At 39.6% G+C, this 26,365-nt stretch overlaps 1 protein-coding gene and 1 non-coding gene across 2 annotated transcripts in view; both read right to left on the bottom strand.

Annotated features, from left to right (window-relative positions):
- Positions 1 to 24,275, bottom strand: part of LOC130981185 (uncharacterized) — a 38,924-nt gene extending 14,649 nt beyond the window's left edge. The window contains exons 1-2 of the mRNA XM_057904803.1: positions 23,799 to 24,275; positions 17,696 to 17,889 (exon numbers count right to left, since the gene is read on the bottom strand). Of these exons, the coding sequence (XP_057760786.1) occupies positions 17,696 to 17,889; positions 23,799 to 24,275 (671 nt within the window). The remainder of the gene's footprint in view (positions 1 to 17,695; positions 17,890 to 23,798) is intronic.
- On the bottom strand, positions 2,227 to 2,334 carry LOC130951307 (small nucleolar RNA R71). The gene has a single exon (XR_009073918.1). It is a non-coding gene; the product is annotated as a small nucleolar RNA R71 (small nucleolar RNA).
- Positions 24,276 to 26,365: the final 2,090 nt, after the last annotated feature.

Genomic DNA, 26,365 nt, shown 5'->3' with positions numbered 1-26,365 from the left:
GAGGACCAGGATCTACCCAGCCAAGACCACTTGGAATCTTGGTCGACATTGCTTGAAAAACCTTTCGAGACATAAAATTCTTGCCTACAAAGAAGAATACAACAGCAAGCAACAATCACATAAAAGCAGACAGCGAAAACCCATTCAGCAAAAACAAGAAACAAAGATCTTTATAGAAGAAAATGCAGCAACAAAATACCAGAGAAAAGCCCCCCCCATATACAAGCAAACAGAGCAATGGCGGCGCCTCTTTTCGGGGCAACCCAGGCATAGAGAAAAAGAAACAGACAAAGAGCCACACAAAAGAACAGAAGCATATGAGTACAAAAGAAAAGAGACGAACAAACCTAGAAAGAAAGAAAACGGCGAGCTCCGACAGCAAGGGGAACGAAACGGCGGCGCAGAGGAAACCCCGGAAAAACGCACAGAAAGATTTGAGGAAGAAGAACAAAGTGAAAGAAGGAGCGGTGCTCGAAGAAGAAGATGGCGAAAACTTAGAAAAAACAGAAAGGAACAGAATAAACGAAGAAAAGGAGGAAAGGGGCAAATAAATAATGCCTTCACAAAGCCCGAGCGGAAATCGAGGAGAAACGGTAAAATGCAATAAATGCAGAAACGGCCATTTTTGAATTTTGAAAAGAACTACTATGCTCGAGCTCGACCTCTCAAGGACGAACTCGAGCAGGGGCACTGTTCATACCCTGACCGAGCTCCCCAAACTCGGCAAAGTTCATAGAAGGTCCGACCTCATCCCCAGGCCCATGCCTGAGGTCGGACCTCGGACAATAAAGCTAAAGAAGCCCAAAAGGAACGAAGCCCAAGACCTAAAGGCCGAAAAGGCCTAGGAAAGGCGGTTCCACAAAGATAAAGATAAAACTCCCAAAAGGATAAAGATAAGATAAGAATATCTTATCCAGGGAAGATCACGGCCAACTACTATAAATACACTGGAGCACCCAGGTATAACACACACTCTAATTCTACTCAATATCTGCTTGGACCCATGCTAACTTAAGCATCGGAGTGTCATTGCAGGTACCACCACCAACCACTCGGCATACCAAGCTCGGGTCATCAATCCCCCCATCTCGGGCCTCCCTAAGACGACCGAGCTGCGCGTTTCAGGTAACCCTCGGAACACTTACTAACAATTAATGATTTGATTGAACATTTTTTTGCCTTTTCTATTAAGAAAGGTTTTATGTTTGAATCATATCTTTTCTTGTTAGGCAAGTCATCAAATTTTTTTAAATCATATCTTTTCAAATTGTTTTCAAATCATATCTTTTAAAATTGTTTTCAAATCATATCTTCTCAATCACATTTTTTTTACCCAATCATATCTTCTCAACCACATCTTTTTCAAAATAGTTTTCAATCAAATCTTTTTAAATTCTAATTTCAAAATCTTTTTCAAAAATCACTTTAATTCTTTTCCGCTTTCAATTTTCGAAAATTATTAACATCTTTTTAATTGAATTTTCGAAAATTCTCTTCCCTCCTTCCCACATCCTTCTATTTATGGAGTACTACTCCTTCTTAATGCACAATTCGAACTCTATCTAATCAAGTTCGAATTCTTCTACCTTCTCTTCTTCTATTTTTCTTTTCCTCTGACACTTTAAGGAATCTCTATACTGTGACATAGAGGATTCCATATTTTCTTGTTCTCTTCTCTTTCATATGAGCAGGAACAAAGACAAAGGCATTCTTGTTGAAGCTGACCCTGAACCTGAAAGGACCTTGAAGCGAAAGCTAAGAGAAGCTAAGACTCAACTCTCTGTTGAGGACCTGACCGAATTCTTCAAGGAAGAAGAACCCATGGCAGCCGAAAACAACAACAATACCAACAATGCAAGGAAGGTGCTGGGTGACTTCACTGCACCTACTCCTGATTTCTACGGGAGAAGCATCTCTATCCCTGCCATTGGAGCAAACAACTTTGAGCTTAAGCCTCAATTAGTTTCTCTAATGCAACAGAATTGCAAGTTCCATGGACTTCCAATGGAAGATCCTCATCAGTTCTTAGCTGAATTCTTGCAAATCTGTGACACAGTCAAGACTAATGGGGTAGACCCTGAGGTCTACAGACTGATGCTATTCCCTTTTGCTGTAAGAGACAGAGCTAGAATATGGTTGGATTCTCAACCTAAAGAAAGCCTGAACTCTTGGGAAAAGCTAGTCAATGCCTTCTTGGCAAAGTTCTTTCCACCACAAAGATGGAGTAAGCTTAGAGTGGAAGTCCAAACCTTCAGACAGAAGGATGGAGAATCCCTCTATGAAGCTTGGGAAAGATACAAACAATTAATCAGAAGATGTCCTTCAGACATGCTTTCTGAATGGAGCATCATAGGTATTTTCTATGATGGTCTCTCTGAACTATCCAAGATGTCCTTGGATAGCTCTGCTGGAGGATCTCTTCATCTGAAGAAGACGCCTGCAGAAGCTCAAGAATTGATTGAAATGGTTGCAAATAACCAATTCATGTACACTTCTGAAAGGAATCCTGTGAACAATGGGACTAGTCAGAAGAAAGGAGTTCTTGAGATTGACACTCTGAATGCCATATTGGCTCAGAATAAGATATTGACTCAACAAGTCAACTTGATTTCTCAAAGTCTGTCTGGAATGAAAAATGCACCAAACAGTACTAAGGATGCTTCATCTGAGGAAGAAGCTTATGATCCTGAGAACCCTTCCATGGAAGAGGTGAATTACCTAGGAGAACCCTATGGAAACACCTATAATTCTTCATGGAGAAATCACCCAAATCTCTCATGGAAGAATCAAGAGAGACCTCAACAAGGTTTCAATAACAATAATGGTGGAAGAAACAGGTTTAGCAATGGCAAGCCTTTTCCATCATCTTCTCAGCAACAGACAGAGAGTTCTAAGCAGAATACTTCTGACTTAGCAACAATGGTCTCTGATCTAATAAAGACCACTCAAAGTTTCATGAATGAAACAAGGTCCTCCATTAGAAATTTGGAAGGACAAATGGGACAGCTGAGCAAGAAAATTACTGAACTCCCTCCTAGTACTCTCCCAAGTAATACAGAAGAAAATCCAAAAGGAGAGTGCAAAGCCATAGACATGGCCGAATATGGAGAGGAAAGAGAGGAGGAGGACGCCACTGAGGAAGACCTCAGTGGGCGTGTACCAATCTCCTCTGAGTTCCTCAATGAGGAACAATGGGAATCTAAGGCTCAAAATGAGACCATAGAGATTCCATTGGACTTACTTCTGCCTTTCATGAGCTCTGATGAGTATTCTTCCTCTGAAGAGGATGAGTATGTCACTGAAGAGCAAGTTGCTAAATACCTTGGAGCAATCATGAAGCTAAATGACAAGTTATTTGGAAATGAGACTTGGGAGGATGAACCACCTTTGCTCACCAAAGAACTGGATGACTTGTCTAGGCAGAAACTGCCTCAAAAGAGGCAAGATCCTGGGAAGTTTTCTATACCTTGTACCATAGGCACCATGACCTTCAAGAAGGCCTTGTGTGACTTAGGGTCAAGTGTAAACCTCATGCCCCTCTCTGTAATGGAGAAATTAGGGATCTTTGAGGTGCAAGCTGCAAGAATCTCATTAGAGATGGCAGACAATTCAAGAAAATAAGCTCATGGACTTGTAGAGAATGTTTTGGTGAAGATTGAAGACCATTACATCCCTACTGATTTCATAGTCCTAGAGACTGGGAAGTGCATGGATGAATCCATCATCCTTGGCAGACCCTTCCTAGCCACAGCAAAGGCTGTGATTGATGTTGATAGAGGAGAGTTAATCATTCAAGTGAATGAAGAATCCTTGGTGTTTAAGGCTCAAGGATATCCCTCTATCACCATGGAGAAGAAGCATGAAGAGCTTCTCTCAAAACAGAGCCAAACAGAGCCCCCACAGTCAAACTCTAAGTTTGGTGTTGGGAGGCCACAACCAAACTCTAAGTTTGGTGTTGAACCCCCACATTCAAACTCTAAGTTTGGTGTTGGGAGGTTCCAACATGGCTCTGAGTATCTGTGAGGCTCCATGAGAGTCCTCTGTCAAGCTAATGACATTAAAGAAGCGCTTGTTGGGAGGCAACCCAATGTTTTATAGTTAACTATTTTCTTTTGTTATTTTATCTTTTTTGTAGGTTGATGATCATAAGAAGTCACAAAAACAATGAAAAAAGCAAAAACAAAATGAAAAACAGGAAGAAAAACAGCACACCCTGGAGGAGAAGAAGCTGGCGTTCAAACGCCAGTAATGCTAGCTGTTGGGCGTTTAACGCCCAGTCTGGCACCATTCTGGGCGTTTAACGCCAGAAAGGGGCACCAGACTGGCGTTAAACGCCAGTAAAGGGCAACAACCTGGCGTTAAACGCCAGGAATGGGCACCAGCCCGGCGTTTAACGCCAGAAATAGCTCAAAACGTGATTTTGAGCAACATTTGGTGCAGGGATGACTTTTCCTTGACACCACAGGATCTGTGGACCCCACAGGACCCCACCATCACTCTCTCTCTTCTTCCCCCATTCACCAATCACCTCAATACCTCTTCTCCAAAAACCCTTCACCTATCAAATCCCATTTTTCTCTTCACCACTCACATCCATCCTTCATAAAACCCCACCAACCTCACCCTTCAAATTCAAACCACTTTCCCTCCCAAACCCACCCATAATGGCCGAACCTTTACCCCCCTCTCTCCTATAAATACCCTTCTTCAACTCTTCATTTTCACACAACCTAAACACCCTTTCTTACCCTTCTTGGCCGAACACCACCTTCTCCCTCTTCCTCATTTCTTCTTCTTCTACTCTCTTCTTTCTTCTTTTGCTCGAGGACGAGCAAACATTTTAAGTTTGGTGTGGTAAAAGCGTTGCTTTTTCGTTTTTCCATAACCATTTATGGCATCCAAGGCCGGAGAAACCTCTAGAAAGAGGAAAGGGAAGGCAAAAGCTTCCACCTCCAGGTCATGGGAGATGGATAGATTCCTCTCAAGGGTGCATCAAGTCCACTTCTATGAAGTTGTGGCCTTGAAGAAGGTGATCCCCGAAGTCCCCTTTTCACTCAAAAAGGGTGAATATCCGGAGATCCGCCATGAGATCCGAAGAAGAGGTTGGGAAGTACTCACCAACCCCATTCAACAAGTCAGAATCTTGATGGTTCAAGAGTTCTATGCCAATGCATGGATCACCAAGAACCATGACCAAAGTGTGAACCCGAATCCAAAGAATTATCTCACTATGGTTCGGGGGAAATACTTGGATTTTAGTCCGGAGAGTGTGAGGGTGGCGTTCAACTTGCCTATGATGCAAAGAGATGAGCATCCTTACACTAGAAGGGTCAACTTTGATCAAAGGTTGGACCAAGTCCTCACAATCATATGTGAAGAGGGCGCACAATGGAAGCAAGATTCAAGAGGAAAGCCGGTTCAATTAAGAAGGCATGACCTCAAGCCCGTGGCTAGAGGATGGTTAGAGTTCATACAACGCTCAATCATTCCCACTAGCAACCGGTCCGAAGTTACTCTAGACCGGGCCATCATGATTCATAGCATCATGATTGGAGAAGAAATAGAGGTTCATGAGGTTATAGCCCAAGAACTCTATAAGGTGGCGGACAAGACCTCCACCTTGGCAAGGTTAGCCTTTCCTCACCTCATTTGTCACCTCTGTTATTCAGTTGGAGTTGACATAGAAGGAGATACCCCCATTGATGAGGACAAGCCCATCACCAAGAAAAGGATGGAGTACACAAGAGACCCCTCTCATCAAGAGATCCCTGAGATTCCTCAAGGGATGCACTTTCCTCCACAAAATTATCGGGAGCAACTAAACACCTCCCTAGGAGAGTTGAGTTCCAACATGGGACAACTAAGGGTGGAGCATCAAGAACACTCCATTCTCCTCCATGAAATTAAAGAAGACCAAAGAATCATGAGGGAGGAGCAACAAAGACAAGGAAGAGACATTGAGGAGCTCAAGCACTCCATAGGATCTTCAAGAGGAAGGAAGAGCCGCCATCACTAAGGTGGACCCGTTCCTTGATTTCCTTGTTCTTTATTCTTCTGTTTTTCGAATTTTTGTGCTTTATGTTATCCATGTTTGTGTCTTGTGATCATTAGTGTCTTAGTGTCTATGCCTTAAAGTTATGAATGTCCTATGAATCCATCACCTTTCTTTAATAAAAACGTGCTTAATTGAAAAGGAAAGAATTGCATGAATTCTGAATTTTATAATAGTTTAATTATTTTGATGTGGTGGCAACACTTTTGTTCTCTGAATGTATGCTTGAACAGTGCATATATCTTTTGAATTTGTGGTTCATGAATGTTGGCTCTTGAAAGAATGATGAAAAAGGAGACATGTTACTGAGGATCTGAAAAATCATAAAAAAATGATTCTTGAAGCAAGAAAGAAAGCAAGCAAAAACCGAAAAAAAAAAATTATTCGAAAAAAAAAAGAGAAAGAATAAGAGTTGTGATCCAAGGCAAATAAGAGTGTGCTTAAGAACCCTGGACACCTCTAATTGGGGACTTTAGCAAAGCTGAATCACAATCTGAAAAGGTTCACCCAATTATGTGCCTGTGGCATGTATGTATCCGGTGGTAATACTGGAAGACAGAGTGCTTTGGGCCACAGCCAAGACTCAATAAATGGCTATGTTCAAGAATCATCATACTTTACTAGGAGAATCATTAACACTATCTGGATTCTAAGTTCCTAAAGAAGCCAATCATTCTGAATTATAAGGGATAAAGTGAGATGCCAAAACTATTCAGAGGCAAAAAGATAAAAGCCCCGCTCATCTAATTAATACTAATCTTCATAGATGTTTTTGGAGTTCATTGCATATTCTCTCCTTTTTATCTTATTTGATCTTCAGTTGCTTGGGGACAAGCAACAATTTAAGTTTGGTGTTGTGATGAGCGGATAATTTGTATGCTTTTTGGCATTGTTTTTAGTATGTTTTTAGTATGATTTAGTTAGTTTTTAGTATATTTTTATTAGTTTTTAGTTAAAATTCACTTTTCTAGACTTTACTATGAGTTTGTGTGTTTTTCTGTGATTTCAGGTATTTTCTGGCTGAAATTGAGGGATCTGAGCAAAAATCTGATCCAGAGACTCAAAAGGACTGCAGATGCTGTTGGATTCTGACCTCCCTGAACTCGAAGTGGATTTTCTGGAGCTACAGAAGCCCAATTGGCGCGCTCTCAACGGCGTTGGAAAGTACACATCCTGGGCTTTCCAGCAATATATAATAGTCCATACTTTGCTCAAGATTTGATGGCCCAAACCGGCGTTCAAAGTCACCTCAAAAAATTCCAGCGTTAAACGCCGGAACTGGCACCTAATTGGGAGTTAAACGCCCAAACTGGCACTAAAGCTGGCGTTTAACTCCAAGGAGAGTCTCTACACGAAAATGCTTCATTGCTCAGCCCAAGCACACACCAAGTGGGCCCGGAAGTGGATTTTTATGTCATTTACTCATCTTTGTACACCTTAGGCTACTAGTTATCTATAAGTAGGACCTTTTACTATTGTATTTTCATCTTTTGATCATGTTTTGATGATTGAACCCTCTTTGGGAGGCTGGCCATTCGGCCATGCCTAGACCTTGTTCTTATGTATTTTCAACGGTGGAGTTTCTACACACCATAGATTAAGGTGTGGAGCTCTGCTGTACCTCGAGTATTAATGCAATTACTATTGTTCTTCCATTCAATTCCGCTTGTTCTTTGTCCAACATATCACTTGTTCTTCAACATGATGAAGGTGATGATTGACGCCCATCACCATTCTCACTCATGAACAAGGTGACTGACAACCACTCTTGTTCTACAAGCATCTGAGGCTTAGTGAATATCTCTTGGATTCCCGATTGCACGATGCATGGTTGATCGCCTGACAACCGAGTGCTCGCCTGACAAACGAGCCAACCATTCCGTGAGATCAGAGTCTTCGTGGTATAGGCAGGACTTGATGGCAGCATTCAAGAGAATCTGGAAGGTCTAACCTTGTCTGTGGTATTCTGAGTAGGATTCAATGACTGAATGACTGTGACGTGCTTCAAACCTGTAACCTACTGGGCGTTAGTGACAGACGCAAAAGAGGGATTCTATTCCGGTAGGGGAGGGAACCAAACCGGTGATTGGCAGTACTGTGACAGAGTGCGTGCATTAGCTTTCACTGCGAGGATGGGAGGTAGCTGCTGACAACAGTGAAACTCTACACGAGCTTGCCATGGAAAGGAGTAAGAAGGATTGGATGAAGGCAGTAGGAAAGCAGAGAGACGGAAGGGAAGGCATCTTCATACACTTGTCTGAAGCTCTTACACCAATGATATACATAAGTATCACTATCTTTATCTTTATATTATTTTCATTCATCATCATATACATTTGAGTTTACCTGACTAAGATTTACAAGATGACCATAGCTTGCTTCAATGCTAACAATCTCCGTGGGATCGACCCTTACTCATGTAAGGTATTACTTGGACGACCCAGTGCACTTGCTGGTTAGTTGTGTGAAGTTGTAGTGATCACAATTTCGCGCACCAAAACTCCACCGTTGAAAATACATAAGTTAAAGGTTCAGGCATGGCCGAATGGCCAGCCCCCATGATCTGAGAACTATGAGTCCCAAGATGTCTAATACATTAGTTAAATGTTCTATTTATAATAAACTAGCTCCTAGGGTTTACATGAGTAAGTAATTGATGCATAAATCCACTTTCGGGGCCCACTTGGTGTATGCTTGGGCTGAGCTTGATCAATCCACGAGCTGAGGCTTCTCTTGGAGTTGAACTCCGAGTTATGACGTGTTTTGGGCGTTCAACTCCGGATCATGACGTTTTTCTAGCGTTTAACTCCAGACTGCAGCATGTACTTGGCGTTCAACGCCAAGTTACGTCGTTAATTTCCGAAAAAAGTATGGACTATTATATATTGCTGGAAAGCTCTAGATGTCTACTTTCAAACGCCGTTGAGAGCGCGCCATTTAAAGATCTGTAGCTCCAGAAAATCCATTTTGAGTGCAGGGAGGTCAGATTCCAACAGCATCAGCAGTCCTTTTGTCAGCCTTTTTCAGAGTTTTGCTCAAGTCCCTCAATTTCAGCCAGAAATTACCTGAAATCACAGAAAAACACACAAACTCATAGTAAAGTCCAGAAATGTGAATTTAACATAAAAACTAATGAAAACATCCCTAAAAGTAGCTTTGAACTTACTAAAAACTACCTAAAAACAATGCCAAAAAGCGTATAAATTATCCGCTCATCACAACACCAAACTTAAATTGTTGCTTGTCCCCAAGCAACTGAAAATCAATTAGGATAAAAAGAAGAGAATATATTATAAATTCCAGAATATCAATGAATATTAATTATAATTAGATGAGCGGGACTTGTAGCTTTTTGCTTCTGAACAGTTTTGGCATCTCACTTTTTCCTTTGAAGTTTAGAATGATTGGCTCCTCTAGGAACTTAGAATTTCGGATAGTGTTATTGACTTTCCTAGTTAAGCATGTTGATTCTTGAACACAGCTACTTATGAGTCTTGGCCGTGGCCCTAAGCACTTTGTTTTCCAGTATTACCACCGGATACATAAATGCCACAGACACATAACTGGGTGAACCTTTTCAGATTGTGACTCAGCTTTGCTAGAGTCCCCAGTTAGTGGTGTCCAGAGCTCTTAAGCACACTCTTTTGCTTTGGATCACGACTTTAACCACTCAGTCTCAAGCTTTTCACTTGGACTTTCATGACACAAGCACATGGTTAGGGACAGCTTTGATTTAGCCGCTTAGGCCTGGATTTAATTTCCTTGGGCCCTCCTATCCATTGATGCTCAAAGCCTTGGGATCCTTTTTACCCTTGCCTTTTGGTTTTAAGGGCTATTGGCTTTTTCTACTGCTCCTTCTTTTTTCTTTTTTTTTTTTGCCATTCACTGCTTTTTCTTGCTTCAAGAATCAATTTCATGATTTTTCAGATCATCAATAACATTTCTCTTTGTTCATCATTCTTTCAAGAGCCAACAGTTTTAACATTCATGAACAACAAGATCAAAAATATGCACTGTTCAAGCATTCATTCAGAAAACCAAAAGTATTATCACCACATCAATATAATTAAATTAAATTCAAGGATAAATTCGAAATTCATGTACTTCTTGTTCTTTTGAATTAAAACATTTTTCTTTTAAGAGAGGTGAAGGATTAATGGAATTTATTCATAGCTTTAAGACATAGTTACTACATACTAATGATCATGAAGTAGAGACACAAAACATAGATAAACACAACATAAAAACCGAAAAGTAGAAAGAAATAAAAACAAGGAATGAATCCACCTGAGTGAGGGTGGCGCCTTCTTGAAGGTCCAATGGTGCTCTTTGAGCTCCTCTATGTCTCTTCCTTGCTTCTGTTGAATGATTCCTAATAATTTTGGTGTTTCTACCCTTAGTTGCTTCCAATATTTGTGTGGAGGACAATTTATCCCCTAAGGTATCTCAGGGATCTCTTGATTTGCAGCCACATATTCTACCACTGAGCTATGACGGCTTTATATGAGTCTTTCCATCTCCCAAGACTCAGAGGTGGAAGCTTTTGTCTTCCCTTTGAGGTTTCTCTGGCCTTAGGTGCCATTAATGGTAATGGAAAAGCAAAAAAGCTATGCTTTTACCACACCAAACTTAAAATATTGCTCGCCCTCGAGCAAGAGAAGAAAGAAGAGAAGAAGAAGAAGAAGAAAATATGGTAGAGAAGGGGGAGTGATGGTTCGGCCAAGGGTGAGAAGAAGGGGTTGTGTTGTGTGAAAATGAAGTAGAATGGAAGGGTATTTATAGGGAGAGGGGGTAGTGTGTATTCGGCCTTTTAGGGTGGGAATGGGTGGGAAATTGGTTTTGAATTTTGAAGGTAGGTGGGGTTTATGGGGAAGAGTGGATGGATGTGAGTGGTGAATGGGGTAGTTGGGAAGTGTGATATGGGGAAGAGTGAAATAGGATTAGGAGAGTGTGATTAGGATTAAAAGGTAAGGTGGGAATATGGTAGGTGGGGATCCTGTGGGGTCCACAGATCCTGAGGTGATCCTGTGGGGTCCACAGATCCTGAGGTATCAAGGAATTCCATCCCTGCACCAAATAGGCATGTAAAATGCCTTCGTGCATCATTCTGGCGTTTAAACGCCCATTGGTGCACATTCTGGGCGTTCAACGCCCATGTAAAGCATGTTTCTGGCGTTGAACGCCAGTTTCATGCTTGTTACTGGCGTTCAGCGCCAGTTTTTCCTCTTTAGGCACATTCCTGGCGTTCAGCGCCAGGATGTTGCTTGTTTTTGGCGTTCAGCGCCAGAATGATGCTCTGTTCTGGCGTTGAACGCCAGCCAGATGCATCTTACTGGCGTTGAACGCCAGCCTGTGCGTCCTCCAGGGTGCGAATTTTTTTCTTCTGCTGTTTTTGATTCTGTTTTTAATTTTTATGATTTTTTCGTGACTCCTCATGATCATGTACCTAATAAAACACAAAATAACAATAAAATAGAATAAAATAAAATTAGATAAATAAAATTGGGTTGCCTCCCAACAAGCGCTTCTTTAATGTCAATAGCTTGACAGTGGCTCTCATGGAGCCACAAGGTGATCAGGTCAATGTTGTATAGTTGCCAACACCAAACTTAGAGTTTGGATATGGGGTCTTAACACCAAACTTAGAGTTTGGTTGTGGCCTCACAACACCAAACTTAGAGTTTGGATATGGGGTCTTAACACCAAACTTAGAGTTTGGTTGTGGCCTCACAACACCAAACTTAGAGTTTGACTGTGTGGGCTCTTCTTGACTCTGAACTGAGAGAAGCTCTTCATGCTTACTCTCTTCTGTCACAGAGGGATGGCCATGTGCCTTAAACACAAGGTATTCCCCATTCAATTAAAGGACTAATTCACCTCTGTTGACATCTATCACAGCTCCTGCTGTGGCTAGGAAAGGTCTTCCAAGGATGATGCAATCATCCTCTTCCTTCCTAGTGTCTAAGATTATGAAATCAGCAGGGATGTAAAGGCCTTCAACCTTTACTAACACGTCCTCTACTATTCCATAAGCTTGTCTCAATGACTTGTCTGCCAGTTGTAATGAGAACAATGCAGGCTGTACCTCAATGATCCCTAGCTTCTCCATTACAGAGAGTGGCATAAGATTTATCCCTGACCCCAGATCACACAGAGCTTTTTCAAAGATCATGGTGCCTATGGTACAGGGTATTAAGAACTTGCCAGGATCTTGTTTCTTTTGAGGTAGAATTTTCTGAATCCAAGTATCCAGTTCATTAATGAGCAAGGGAGGTTCACTTTCCCAAGTCTCATTACCAAATAACTTGGCATTCAGCTTCATGATAGCTCCTAAGTATTGAGCAGCTTGCTCTCCAGTTACATCTTCATCCTCTTTAGAGGAAGAATAATCTTCAGAGCTCATGAATGGCAAAAGGAGATTTAATGGAATCTCTATGGTCTCTATATGAGCCTCAGATTCCTTTGGATCCTCAATAGGAAATTCCTTCTTGCTTAAGGGACATCCCAGGAGGTCTTTCTCACTAAGATTTTCGTCCTCCTCCTCCCTTGTGTATTCGGCCATATTGACTATGTCAATGGCTTTGCACTCTCCTTTTGGATTCTCTTCTGTATTGCTTGGGAGAATACTGGGAGGAGTTTCAATGACTTTCTTGCTCAGCTGGCCCACTTATGCCTCCAGATTTCTAATGGAGGATCTTGTTTCACTCATGAAGCTGAAAGTGGCCTTTGACAGATCAGAGACTATATTGGCTAAATCAGAAGTGTTTTGTTCAGAATTCTCTGTCTGTTGCTGAGAAGATGATGGATATGGCTTGCTATTGCCCAGCCTATTACGTCCACCATTGTTAAAGCCTTGTTGAGGCTTTTGTTGATCCTTCCATGAGAAATTTGGATGATTTCTCCATGATGGGTTATAGTTGTTTCCATAAGGTTCACCCATGTAATTAACCTCTGCCATGGCAGGGTTCTCAGGATCATAAGCTTCTTCAGAAGCTGCCTCTCTGGTACTGTTGGATGCATGTTGCCATCCATTCAGATTTTGAGAGATCATGTTGACCTGTTGAGTCAACACTTTGTTCTGAGCCAATATGGCATTCAGAGTATCAATTTCAAGAACTCCTTTCTTTTGAGGTATCCCATTATTCACGGAATTCCTCTCAGAAGTGTACATGAATTGGTTGTTTGCAACCATGTCAATGAGTTCTTGAGCCTCTTCAGGCGTTTTCTTCAGGTGAATAGATCCACCTGCAGAATGGTCCAATGACATTTTCGAAAATTCAGAGAGACCATAATATAATATATCTAATATGGTCCTTTCTGAAAACATGTCAGATGGACATCTTTTGGTCAGCTGCTTGTATCTTTCCCAAGCTTCATAGAGGGATTCACCATCTTTTTGTTTGAAGGTTTGTACATCCACTCTCAGCTTGCTTAGCTTTTGAGGAGGAAAGAATTTATCCAAGAAGGCAGTGACCAGCTTATCCCAGGAGTCCAGGCTATCCTTGGATTGTGAATCCAACCATATTCTAGCTCTGTCTCTTATAGCAAAAGGGAAAAGCATGAGTCTGTAGAATTCAGGATCAACCCCATTCGTCTTTACAGTCTCACAGATCTGCAAGAACTCAGTTAAAAACTGATAAGGATCTTCAGATGGAAGTCCATAAAACTTGCAGTTTTGTTGCATTAAAGCAACTAGCTGAGGTTTCAGCTCAAAGTTATTGGCTCCAATGGCAGGAATGGAGATGCTTCTTCCATCAAACTTGGACGTTGGCTTTGTGAAGTCACCAAGCATTCTCTTTGGATTATTATTATTTTCGGCTGCCATCTCCTTCTCTTGTTCGAAAATTTCTGAAAGGTTGTTTCTGGATTGTTGTAATTTAGCTTCTCTTAATTTTTTCTTTAGAGTCCTTTCAGGTTCTGGATCAATTTCAACAAGAGTGCCTTTATCCTTGTTCCTGCTTATATGAAAGAGAAGAAAACAAGAAAAGAAAGAGGAATCCTCTATGTCACAGTATAGAGATTCCTTTATGTTAGTAGAAAAAGAAGGGAGTAGAAGAATGAAGAAGAATTCGGATTTTTAGATGAAGGGAGGTGAAGAGAAGTGTTAGTAATTAAATAATTAAATAGAAGAAGAAAAGAGAAGGGGATTTCGAAAATAATTTTGAAAAAGGGGTTAGTAATTTTCAAAAATTAAAAGTAAAGTGTAATTAAAATTTAAAACATGAAACAATTAATTAATTAAAAAGAACTTTTGAAAAGGGGGTGAGATATTTTCGAAAATTAGAGAGGGAAAGTAGTTAGGTGATTTTGAAAAAGATAAGAAACAAACAAAAAGTTAGTTAGTTGATTGAAAAAGATTTGAAATCAAATTTGAAAAAGATAAAAAGATAATAAGTTAGATAAGATATTTTGAAATCAAATTTTGAAAAAGATAAATTTTTTTTGAAAAAGATAAGATAAAAAGATAAGATAATTAGATAAGATAAAAAGATATGATTTTTGAAAAGATAAGATTAAAAAGATATTTTTTTGAAAAGATATGATTTTAAAAGATATGGTTTTAAAAAGATATGATTGAAATTAGTTTTGAAAAAGATTTAATTTTTAAAATTATTAATTACTTAACTAACAAGAAACTAAAAGATAAGATTCTAGAATTTAAAGATTGAACCTTTCTTAACAAGAAAGTAACAAACTTCAAATTTTTGAATCAATCACATTTACTTGTTAGCTAATTTTCGAAAATATGATGTAAAAGATAAGAAAAAGATTTTGAAAAATATTTAAAAAAATTCGAAAATTAATAAGAAAAAAGGAAAAGATTTAATTTTTGAAAAAGTTTTGAAAAGATAAGATTTTTAAAATTGAAAATTTGACTTGACTTGTAAGAAACAACTAATTTTTAAAATTTTTGACTAAATCAACTCAAATTTTCGAAAATTAGGAGATAAAAAAGGAAAAGATATTTTTTTGATTTTTGAATTTTTTTATGATGAGAGAGAAAAACATAAAAATGACCCAAAACATGAAAATTTTGGATCAAAACACAAGATGCATGCAAGCACACTATGAATGTCAAGATGAACACCAAGAACACTTTGAAGATCATGATGAACATCAAGAACATAATTTTGAACAATTTTTGATGCAAAGAAAACATGCAAGATACCAAACTTAGAAATCTTTAATGCATGGACTCTAACAAACGAAAAATGCATATGAAAAACAACAAACAACACAAAACAAGAAATCATCAAGATCAAACAAGAAGACTTGTCAAGAATAACTTGAAGATCATGAAGAACACTATGAATGCATGGAATTTCGAAAAATGCAAGAAACACAAAATATTTTTTATTTTTATGAATTTCTAATTTTTTTTGGATTTTTATTAATTTTTTTTTTCAAAAATATTTTTGGAAAAACGAAAAAGAAAAGAAAAATTTTGAAAAATATTTTTGAAAAGAAAATTACCTAATCTGAGCAACAAGATGAACCGTCAGTTGTCCATACTCGAACAAACCCCAGCAACGGCGCCAAAAACTTGGTGGACGAAATTGTGATCACATCAATGTAGTATTCTTTGTTGTTGTATGGAATCATTATTATGGCACTTATGTGTGGACACAACTCCGTTCAACTAACCAGCAAGTGTACTGGGTCGTCCAAGTAATAAACCTTACGTGAGTAAGGGTCGATCCCACAGAGATTGTTGGTATGAAGCAAGCTATGGTCACCTTGTAAATCTCAGTTAGGCAGATTAAATTTGTTTATGGTTTCGAAAATAAATAAAAATAAATAATAAAAGGGATACTTATGCAGATTCATTGGTGGGAATTTCAGATAAGCGAATGGAGATACTGTATGGCTCAAGAACGCCTGCTTTCCCACTGCTTCAACCCAATCCCTCTTACTCCTTTCCATGGCAAGCTGTGTATAGGGGTTCACCGTTCGACGATGGCTACTTTGTATCCTCTCTGGAAAATGGTCCTCTGCGGCTGTCACTCGCATGGCTAATCGTCTGGAGGCATCACACTGGCCGAAGGCTACATCCCATCCTCGCAGTGAAAACTACGCTCACGCGCTCTGTCACAGCACGGCTAATCACTGGTTGGTTCCCGCTCCTACTGGAATAGAATCCCTTGATTCTTTTGCGTCTGTCACTAACGCCCAGCACTTGCGAGTCTGAAGCACGTCACAGTCATTCATTACCGGAATCCTACTCGGAATACCACAGACAAGGTTAGACTTTCCGGATTCCCAGGATCCTACTCGGAATACCACAGACAAGGTGAGACTTTTCGGATCCTCATAAATGCCACCATCTATCTAGCTTATACCACGAAGATTCTGTTGGAGAATCTAAGAGATACACATTCAAGCTCTGTTGCATGTAGAACGGAAGTGGTTGTCAATCACGCGCGTTCATAGGTGAGAATGATGATGAGCGTCACATAATCATGACATTCATCATGTTCTTAGGTGCGAATGAATATCTTGGAATAAGAATAAGATAGAATTGAATAAAAGAAAATAGAATTGCATTAATACTTGAGGTATAGCAGAGCTCCACACCCTTAATCTATGGTGTGCAGAAACTCCACCGTTGAAAATACATAAGTTAAAGGTTCAGGCATGGCCGAATGGCCAGCCCCCATGATCTGAGAACTATGCGTCCCAAGATGTCTAATACATTAGTTAAATGTTCTATTTATAATAAACTAGCTCCTAGGGTTTACATGAGTAAGTAATTGATGCATAAATCCACTTCCGGGGCCCACTTGGTGTATGCTTGGGCTGAGCTTGATCAATCCACGAGCTGAGGCTTCTCTTGGAGTTGAACTCCGAGTTATGACGTGTTTTGGGCGTTCAACTCCGGATCATGACGTTTTTCTGGCGTTTAACTCCAGACTGCAGCATGTACTTGGCGTTCAACGCCAAGTTACGTCGTTAATTTCCGAATAAAGTATGGACTATTATATATTGCTGGAAAGCTCTAGATGTCTACTTTCCAACGCCGTTAAGAACGCGCCATTTGGATTTCTGTAGCTCCAGAAAATCCATTTTGAGTGCAGGGAGGTCAGATTCCAACAGCATCAGCAGTCCTTTTGTCAGCCTTTTTCAGAGTTTTGCTCAAGTCCCTCAATTTCAGCCAGAAATTACCTGAAATCATAGAAAAACACACAAACTCATAGTAAAGTCCAGAAATGTGAATTTAACATAAAAACTAATGAAAACATCCCTAAAAGTAGCTTTGAACATACTAAAAACTACCTAAAAACAATGCCAAAAAGCGTATAAATTATCCGCTCATCAGGCACCACTTGTACTGGATTGACCCATACACTATCTGAGATGGGGTAAACGATATTTGCTTCAAGTAGTCTGGTCACTTCTTTCTTGACAACTTCTAAGATGGTGAGATTCAATCTTCTTTGTGGCTGACGAACAGGCTTTGCCCCCTCTTCTAAGAATATTCTGTGCTCACAAACTTGAGGGGTGATGCCTACTATATCCGCCAAGCTCCATCCAATTGCTTTCTTATATTTTCTCAGCACACTGAGTAGCTGTTCTTCTTGTTGAGAAGTGAGTTCCTTTGCAATGATAACTGGGAACTTCTGCTTGTCCTCAAGGTAAGCATACTTGAGGTGTGGAGGAAGGGGCTTTAATTCTAATTTCTGGTCATAGCTAGGCTCTGGATCATCCGGGGCTGGTGATAATGGTAAAGTGTTCTCATTGTTTTCAGAAAGTGTCCCCACACTTGGACCTTGCTCCATGTACTTCTCCTCTAATTCTTCCTGGTGAACTTCAGCTACAGTTTCTTCAATAATGTAGCACTGAAAGATAGAATGATCTTCCAGAGGATGCTTTATAGCTTCATTTAAACTGAAACTCACTGTTCTGCCATTTATCTTAAAGGAGTAAGTTCCTGAGAATGCATCTGATGACGAGTCATCTTAGCCTAGTTTCACTAGTCTTTTTCTTTGTTTTCATTTAGTTTTATGCACTTTCTTAAGCCATAAGTAAGCCAATTGGGTTAAAATTCATGTTATCTGTGACTCAATCAATCATGTATAAAATGATGCATTTTCATGAGATTTTGTGCTATAATTGTCATATATTATGGAAGAGAAACAATCTCATGATTTGAAGCATAGCTTTGATGTTTTTGATTGATTGATGATAGGTGAAACAAAGCTTGGAAGGAGGTTGCAAGAAGATGAAGAATGCCCTAGAGAAGAACCAACGTTTGACCTCAAACGTGAGGTCAAACGTTGGCTACATTTTGGCAAGAAGGAGCATGGAAGAACACCCCTGATTGATGAGCTAATTGAGCCACGTTTGCGCCAACCTTTGACCTCAAACGTTGGGCCAAACGTTGGCCAAAAAGGAGGCATAGGGAGATCCACGTTTGAGCTCACATTTGACCTTAAACGTTGAGCCAAACGTGGATGACAGCATTTTGGGCCTCTGCATAATTGTTCACAAGCAACGTTTGAGTCAACATTTGACCTCAAACGTTGGCTCAAACGTGAAAGTTACATGGCCCGGTTCACAAGTGGATTTCTTCCCAACACCAAGAGCAATCAACGGAGGCCACTATCAACCCAATTCCATCAAGGCCAAGGCCCAATTCAAGGCTTGTAGATCATTAGAAGAAAGTGTATAAATAGCTTAGGATTTGAAGTTTTAGGGAGAGTTTTTGGGAATTGTGATTTTTGCTGAGGAGTTTTGAGAGCTTGCTTGGCATTTTAGAGAGTTTCTGGGAGGAGAATTGAATTCTCTTCCTCTGGGTTTTCTTGTTTACTTTCTTACAAAGCTTTATTTGAGTCTTGGGTGTTGAGAATTGAAGGAATTCTGTTTCAATCTCACCCTGAGATCTCTCTGTTTTCTTATTGAAGTTTCTGGATATTGAACTCAGATTTACTTGTCTACACTGTTCTCTTTTTTAATTTTGCAATTGCTCTTTGGATTTGGATCTAGGAAGGCAGTGAGATCTAGACTTGGCTATCTAGTCTCTTGGGTCCTGAGATCTATTGATTTCCATTTTAATTTCATTGTTTAATTGCTACACCAAGCTTATTTTCCTTTTAAATCTGAAATCTGGTTGAATTGAATCCATCATCTACTCTTCTGCTTACTTTCCTTGTCTAATTTCTGCAATCCCACATCCCACTTCCCTTTTATTTTTCAAGTCATTTATATTTCTTGCACTTTAAGTTTCTGCAATTTACATTACTTGCACTTTAAGATTCAGCTCTTTTTCTTTTTGTTCCCTTTAATTTCCTGCAAATCACCCACTCCCCTTTACATTTCATGCAATTTAGCTTCTGTCAATCACAATTTCACACAATCAACACTTGTTTGCTTGACTAAATCAACTACTAAGCTAAAATTGCTCAATCCTTCAATTCCTGTGGGATCGACCTCACTCATGTGAGTTATTATTACTTGATGCGACCCGGTACACTTGCCGGTGAGTTTTGTGTCGGATCATTTTCCGCACATCAAGTTTTTGGCGCCGTTGCCGGGGATTGAATAGATTGACAATGATTAAGTAAGGTGGTAGTTTAGATCAAGCACTTTTTCTTTATTTTTTTACTAACCTACTAACTGTTTGAAGTTTTGCCTCTATTAACACGCTAACTGTTCGAGACTTTGTCTCTACTAACTCTAACTGCACTCAAGTTACAGAGTGCTCTGTTTTAGTTTCTGGTTCTATTTGTGTTTTTGATTTTGTGATAGGAGGAAAGAGCGATGAATCCACACCTTTTGATCCTGAAACATTTTGGAGGTTAAGAAAAGAGGCAAGAGATAGAGGGGAGAAATGCTGGGATTCAGAAAATCCCCACTGAGAGTTTCTCACCAAGTGATAAAGTGATATTAAACACCCAACAAATGAAGGTGCCTCCACAATTATCTGAGTACTATACTGTGAACCGGATCCTTCCACATGAACACCTAGAGATCATCAAAGAAGAGACTGGAAGAAAGTTCACAGTAAGAAGAGAAAAACTGAGGCACTATAATTTTCAGCCTCCATGATCAAAGAACAAGATGTCAAGCTAGTGACAATAAAGAAGCGCTTGTTGGGAGGCAACCCAACCTGAGGTAGTTTTCTTTCCGTAGCTATTTCAATAAAAAGGCTAAGTAGCTTTATCTATATTGCAAGGAGCTAAGTTTGGTGTTGCACACCAAAACAAAGGGAGAATGAAGAATGCTAAGTTTGGTGTTCCACCAAAAATCTCATTTAAAAACACATTCTCACCTTCTGCATAAAGGGTTGCTAGCTTTAAGCAATCAGAGAAACTACTTAACCAATGTCTAATTTCTAGTTTTTAGTCTTATTGCCTTTAGCAAAGAAAAAGAGTTCCACATATGGTCAATTTGATGCATGAGAACTAATGGCAAGGTACTAAGTTTGGTGTTCTCACACCAAAGTAAGTTCAAAAGCCCACAAATAATTCATGCTTGCTGACCATCTTTCAAGTGCTTGGGGAACAAGCAACTTTCAAAGTTTATTGTAGGCAGTCACTTGAATCTAATGAAGGATTAAGCACCATCAACCAAAGAGACAAAGAGGGATGCAAAGATCAACAATGGTGCTGAGAAGGAGTGAAGCAAGTGAACTCCAACAACAGGTTGTATTGTTAAGTGACTGTCTTATATTCAAAATTGTTATGATTGAAAGTGATATTGTATCCCTGTTTAGTATAATTTTCTTGTAGTTAATAACTAAGATGATTGGTATATCGTAGCACCATATACTTAAAATTTTGCTTGCACCCATGGTTTGAAAAAAAATATGAATAGAAAGCATTTCTTTGAAGAGAAGGATTGAGGAATCAAAAATTTATCATGAGGTAAGCAAAAGATTAAGGGAAGTGGTGGTTCTGGTTGTAAGATTGTGTATTGAGGTTGCATGTTTGTGAAAACCTGCATAGGAGCTCATAGGCAGGAAATAGAATTCAAAGAAGTATTGTGGAGATTCTCAGACATCCTTTGATCCAAGAAGTGAAAAAATAATAATAATAATAAAAAGGGAAGAATGAGAAAGCTGAAGGCTCTGAGTACCAATGGCAATTTATTTGCTAAGTACTTGTGGTGTTTATGTATCGAGCCAAATGTTTGAAAACAAAACACTTAGAAGTCAAGGCTAGGCTCAAGTGCAAAAGCACTCCCTTATGGCCCAAGGCTCTGAGCATCAATTACTAGGCAGGAAAGAAGAAAACTCAAAGAGTTAGTATCCTAGTAAATGCTTGTGGTCGAATTGTGTCAAAGAGAGAGGCTTGAGCAAGTAAATCCTCAGGGGTGCTTCAACACCTAATACCTTAAAACCAACTGGTTTAGGAGTATTGATTGAAAGCTTATTTAAAAAGCCGCTTTGAGACATGACACTTAGAGTCGAGGCCAAAACACAGAAATCATAAGCTGCTTCAAGGTGATTATCTATAAAGAGATCTCCACAGTATCATTTGGGTGAAATTCCTAACACCTAAGACTTTCAAGATGTAGGGACTAATAAACACTGAAGCCCTTGCATAAACATATGATTCAGAGTTCACTCCATTGTCAATTAATCACTTCACTCACAGAGCATTACATGTCATTCTGTCATTCTTCACTATTTTCTATTCTGACAGTACTCATGAGCTTAAAGTCTTTTCTTGCTTGGGGACAAGCAAGTTTTAAGTTTGGTGTTGTGATGACGAGTCATCTTAGCCTAGTTTCACTAGTCTTTTTCTTTGTTTTCATTTAGTTTTATGCACTTTCTTAAGCCATAAGTAAGCCAATTGGGTTGAAATTCATGTTATCTGTGACTCAATCAATCATGTATAAAATGATGCATTTTCATGAGATTTTGTGCTATAATTGTCATATATTATGGAAGAGAAACAATCTCATGATTTGAAGCATAGCTTTGATGTTTTTGATTGATTGATGATAGGTGAAACAAAGCTTGGAAGGAGGTTGCAAGAAGATGAAGAATGCCCTAGAGAAGAACCAATGTTTGAGCCAACGTTTGACCTCAAACGTGAGGTCAAACGTTGGCTACATTTTGGCAAGAAGGAGCATGGAAGAGCACCCCTGATTGATGAGCTAATTGAGCCACGTTTGCGCCAACGTTTGACTTCAAACGTTGGGCCAAACGTTGGCCAAAAAGGAGGCATGGGGATATCCACGTTTGAGCTCACGTTTGACTTCAAACGTTGAGCCAAACGTGGATGACAGCATTTTGGGCCTCTACATAATTGTTCACAAGCAACGTTTGAGTCAACATTTGACCTCAAACGTTGGCTCAAACGTGAAAGTTACATGGCCCGGTTCACAAGTGGATTTCTTCCCAACACCAAGAGCAATCAACGGAGGCCACTATCAACCCAATTCCATCAAGGCCAAGGCCCAATTCAAGGCTTGTAGATCATTAGAAGAAAGTGTATAAATAGCTTAGGATTTGAAGTTTTAGGGAGAGTTTTTGGGAATTATGATTTTTGCTGAGGAGTTTTGAGAGCTTGCTTGGCATTTTAGAGAGTTTCTGGGAGGAGAATTGAATTCTCTTCCTCTGGGTTTTCTTGTTTACTTTCTTGCAAAGCTTTATTTGAGTCTTGGGTGTTGAGAATTGAAGGAATTCTGTTTCAATCTCACCCTGAGATCTCTCTGTTTTCTTATTGAAGTTTCTGGATATTGAACTCAGATTTACTTGTCTACACTGTTCTCTTCTTTAATTTTGTAATTGCTCTTTGGATTTGGATCTAGGAAGGCAGTGAGATCTAGACCTGGCTATCTAGTCTCTTGGGTCCTGAGATCTATTGATTTCCATTTTAATTTCCTTGTTTAATTGCTACACCAAGCTTATTTTCCTTTTAAATCTGAAATCTGGTTGAATTGAATCCATCATCTACTCTTCTGCTTACTTTCCTTGTCTAATTTCTGCAATCCCACATCCCACTTCCCTTTTATTTTTCAAGTCATTTATATTTCTTGCACTTTAAGTTTCTGCAATTTACATTACTTGCACTTTAAGATTCAGCTCTTTTTCTTTTTGTTCCCTTTAATTTCCTGCAAATCACCCACTCCCCTTTACATTTCATGCAATTTAGCTTCTGTCAATCACAATTTCACACAATCAACACTTGTTTGCTTGACTAAATCAACTACTAAGCTAAAATTGCTCAATCCTTCAATTCCTGTGGGATCGACCTCACTCATGTGAGTTATTATTACTTGATGCGACCCGGTACACTTGCCGGTGAGTTTTGTGTCGGATCATTTTCCGCACATCAGCATCCATCTTGAACTTTGAAGGCTTCAGGAATGGTCTTCCAAGCAGGATTGATGATGGTCTTCCTGAGTCATTAGGGGGCATTTCCAGGATATAGAAATCAACGGGAAATGTGAGCCCCTTAATGCTCACTAATACATCTTCAGCAATTCCAACTACTTTAATTATGATTTTATCTGCTAACACAAAACGAGCTGCCAACCTTTTTAAGGGAGGGAGCCTCAAAGTATCATATATAGACAAAGGCATTATACGAACACACGCTCCTAAATCACACATACAGTTAGAAAATATCACACCTCCAATGGTACAGTTAACCATACATGGACCTAGATCACTACATTTTTCAGGTATACCTCCCATTAAAGCAGATATAGAACTACCTAAAAGAATAGTTTCTAATTCATTAATCTTATCTTTATCTATGCACAAATCCTTTAGAAACTTTGAGTATTTAGGTACCTGTTGAATAACATCAAAAAGGGGAAGAGTTACCTCGACCTTTTTGAATATTTCTACCATTTTGGGATCAAGTTTCATCTGCTTTCTGGGCTTCCTTGTAAGTTGTGGAAATGGGACAGGAAGGGCGCTATTTGTAGCTTCTGCATCCCTTGGTGCTTCATTCTGTGGTTGAACTTCTTCTTCTTCAACTATGTCTTCTACGTCCTCTTCCTCTTCAGCATCTTCCACTTCCACCACATCCTCTGCTGGCACGTGTTCTGGTGGGCTTGGCTCCTCATGGTTCCTCTCCTGTAATGTGGTTTCGGACCTCAAAGTGATAGCGTTGATGCCACCTTTGGGATTAGGCAGTGGTTGAGAAGGAATTCCACTGGAGCTTGAAGGTTGATGTGTGGAATTAGGTGATGAATCCATCCGGGAGATGAGAGCTTGTAAAGTGGCAGTCAGACCATTCAAAGTAGAGTTAAGCTGTGTTTGCATGTCTTATTGCCCTTGTGCAAGAGAACGGAGTATCTCGTCATTTGATGAGGAATTAGAATAAGTAGTCTGGGGAACCTGTTTTTGGTTGTTCTGGGGTCCTTGGGACTGTCTTAGGTGAGGTGCCCTGTAAGGTTGGTTCCGATTCTACTGTCTGTTGTTGTTATTGTTATTCCACCTCTGGTTTCTATTGTTATCTCTGTCTCCTCTGTTATAGTTGTCCCTCTAGCCATGGTTAGAATTATCTCTCCAACCTTGGTTGGAGTTGTCCTACCATCCATGGTTGTAGTTGCCACCTTGTTGATTGTATCCTTGATTCGGGCGGTCATAGAAGTTGTGAGTGGTTGCCACAGTGTTATCTTCCTGTTGGAGCTGCAGATATTCATCAGTATAATGACTATAATTAGCACAGATCCCGCATACTCTTTGTGGAACCAACTGTTGGCTTTGTTGTGGTAGGAGAGGCTGAGCTTGTTATGCTTGTTGTTGATTCAACTGCATCTGTTTTAGTAGGTTGGTCATTTCACATATACTCTGTGTGAGAGCAATAGTTTCAGTGCTAGAAGAAACTTCGGCAACAGTATTGGGATGGTTGCACCTCTGTCTGTGATTCCTAGTGGACTCAGCTAAGTCGCTGATCAGCTGCCATGCTTCATCTGCGGTCTTGTACTTTTTCAAAGAACCATTACTAGCACCTTCTAGTGTAGTCTTATCTTGGGGGTTCATGCCTTGAGTGAAGTAGCTGATCAATACTAGTCTATCAATCATGTGATAGGAACATGCGTCTAGGAGATTGTTGAAGCGCTCCCAATATTCGTAGAGAGTCTCGGATTTGCCTTGAATAATCAATGAAATCTCTTTCCTCAATCTATCAGTAACTTCAACTGGAAAGTATTTTTCCAAAAATTCTCTTTTAAGTGTATCCCAGTTAGTAATAGTCGCTTTCGATTGAGTTTAGTACCATTCCCTTGCCTTTTCCTCAAGAGAAAACGGGAAGGCAATTAGCAGAATAGAGGTTTCATCTGCACCATGACGCCTAACAGTAAAACAAGCTGTCTGAAAATTCCGAAGGTGCTTGATAGGCTCTTGAGCAGGTAAGCCATGAAACTTGGGCATCAAGTTGATTAGTGCAGTCTTTAGTTCAAAATCTACAGCCAGATTTGGATGAAGCACTTGATACAGTTGCAGAGTGAAGTTTGGGGCTCCTGCCTCTTGGAGAGTAATTCTCCTAGGTTCTGCCATGTCACCTACACGTGAATCAACTGAATCAGTAGTAAATGAGCTTGTCTCGCTCTCAGATGGCAATTTAGATTCGCCCTCAGATGAGACTGGTGAATCAATAATAATCACTTCACCACCCTCAGAGGCTAACCGACGTCGAGTTTGTCTAATATGTGAAAGAGTTCTTTCAATTTCAGGATCAAATGGGACTAAACTCAGATCAGGCAATGAACGTGTCATTCAATGAGAAAGACATGTAGCTCATGGTAACAGAAATAAAAATGAAATATGAAAATAAAAATAAAAATATGTACACTAATTAATAATTTAGCACACTATTGCAACTCCCCGGAAACGGCACCAAAAATTGATGCGTGGCAGAAGTTAACCAATTAAGAGATTTCAAATAAGAGAACAGTGTTGCACGTATAGCTCTTAACCAGCTAAGATCCACGTCACCAATTTAAAAAGGGTTGTCACAAATTTTAGAAATAGAAATACTGGGAGTATGAGTCCCAGGTCGTCTCCCAACGAGTTGCAGGAAAGAGTGCTAATTTATTAATCAGAAAATTTCCAGAAAGTTTGAGTTGAATAATGAGTAATTAAAAGTAATTGTAAATCAAATCAATTAACTAAGAATTATTATTAATATTAAAAGATCTTGACTGGGAGAATAATTAAGTGGAAGTCCTATCCTTATTGGAATCTTCTCAAGTGTAGTGTAAAGAGGTTGTTGTTCTCACTTGGTTAACCCTTACTAAATAAAGGAAAGTATAGTGATTGAACTAACTCTTACCCGCAAATCCTAGTCCTCTCCCTTGGGGAGGTCTAGCGTTAGTAGGTACGGAATTAGCCAACAACGTCCAATTTAA

The sequence above is a fragment of the Arachis stenosperma genome, chromosome 1 (genome assembly GCF_014773155.1).
Source record: "Arachis stenosperma cultivar V10309 chromosome 1, arast.V10309.gnm1.PFL2, whole genome shotgun sequence".
NCBI classification, from domain to species: Eukaryota; Viridiplantae; Streptophyta; class Magnoliopsida; order Fabales; family Fabaceae; genus Arachis; species Arachis stenosperma.
The sequence above is the reverse complement of the archived record's forward strand: the minus strand, read 5'-3'. Positions and strand labels throughout refer to the sequence as shown.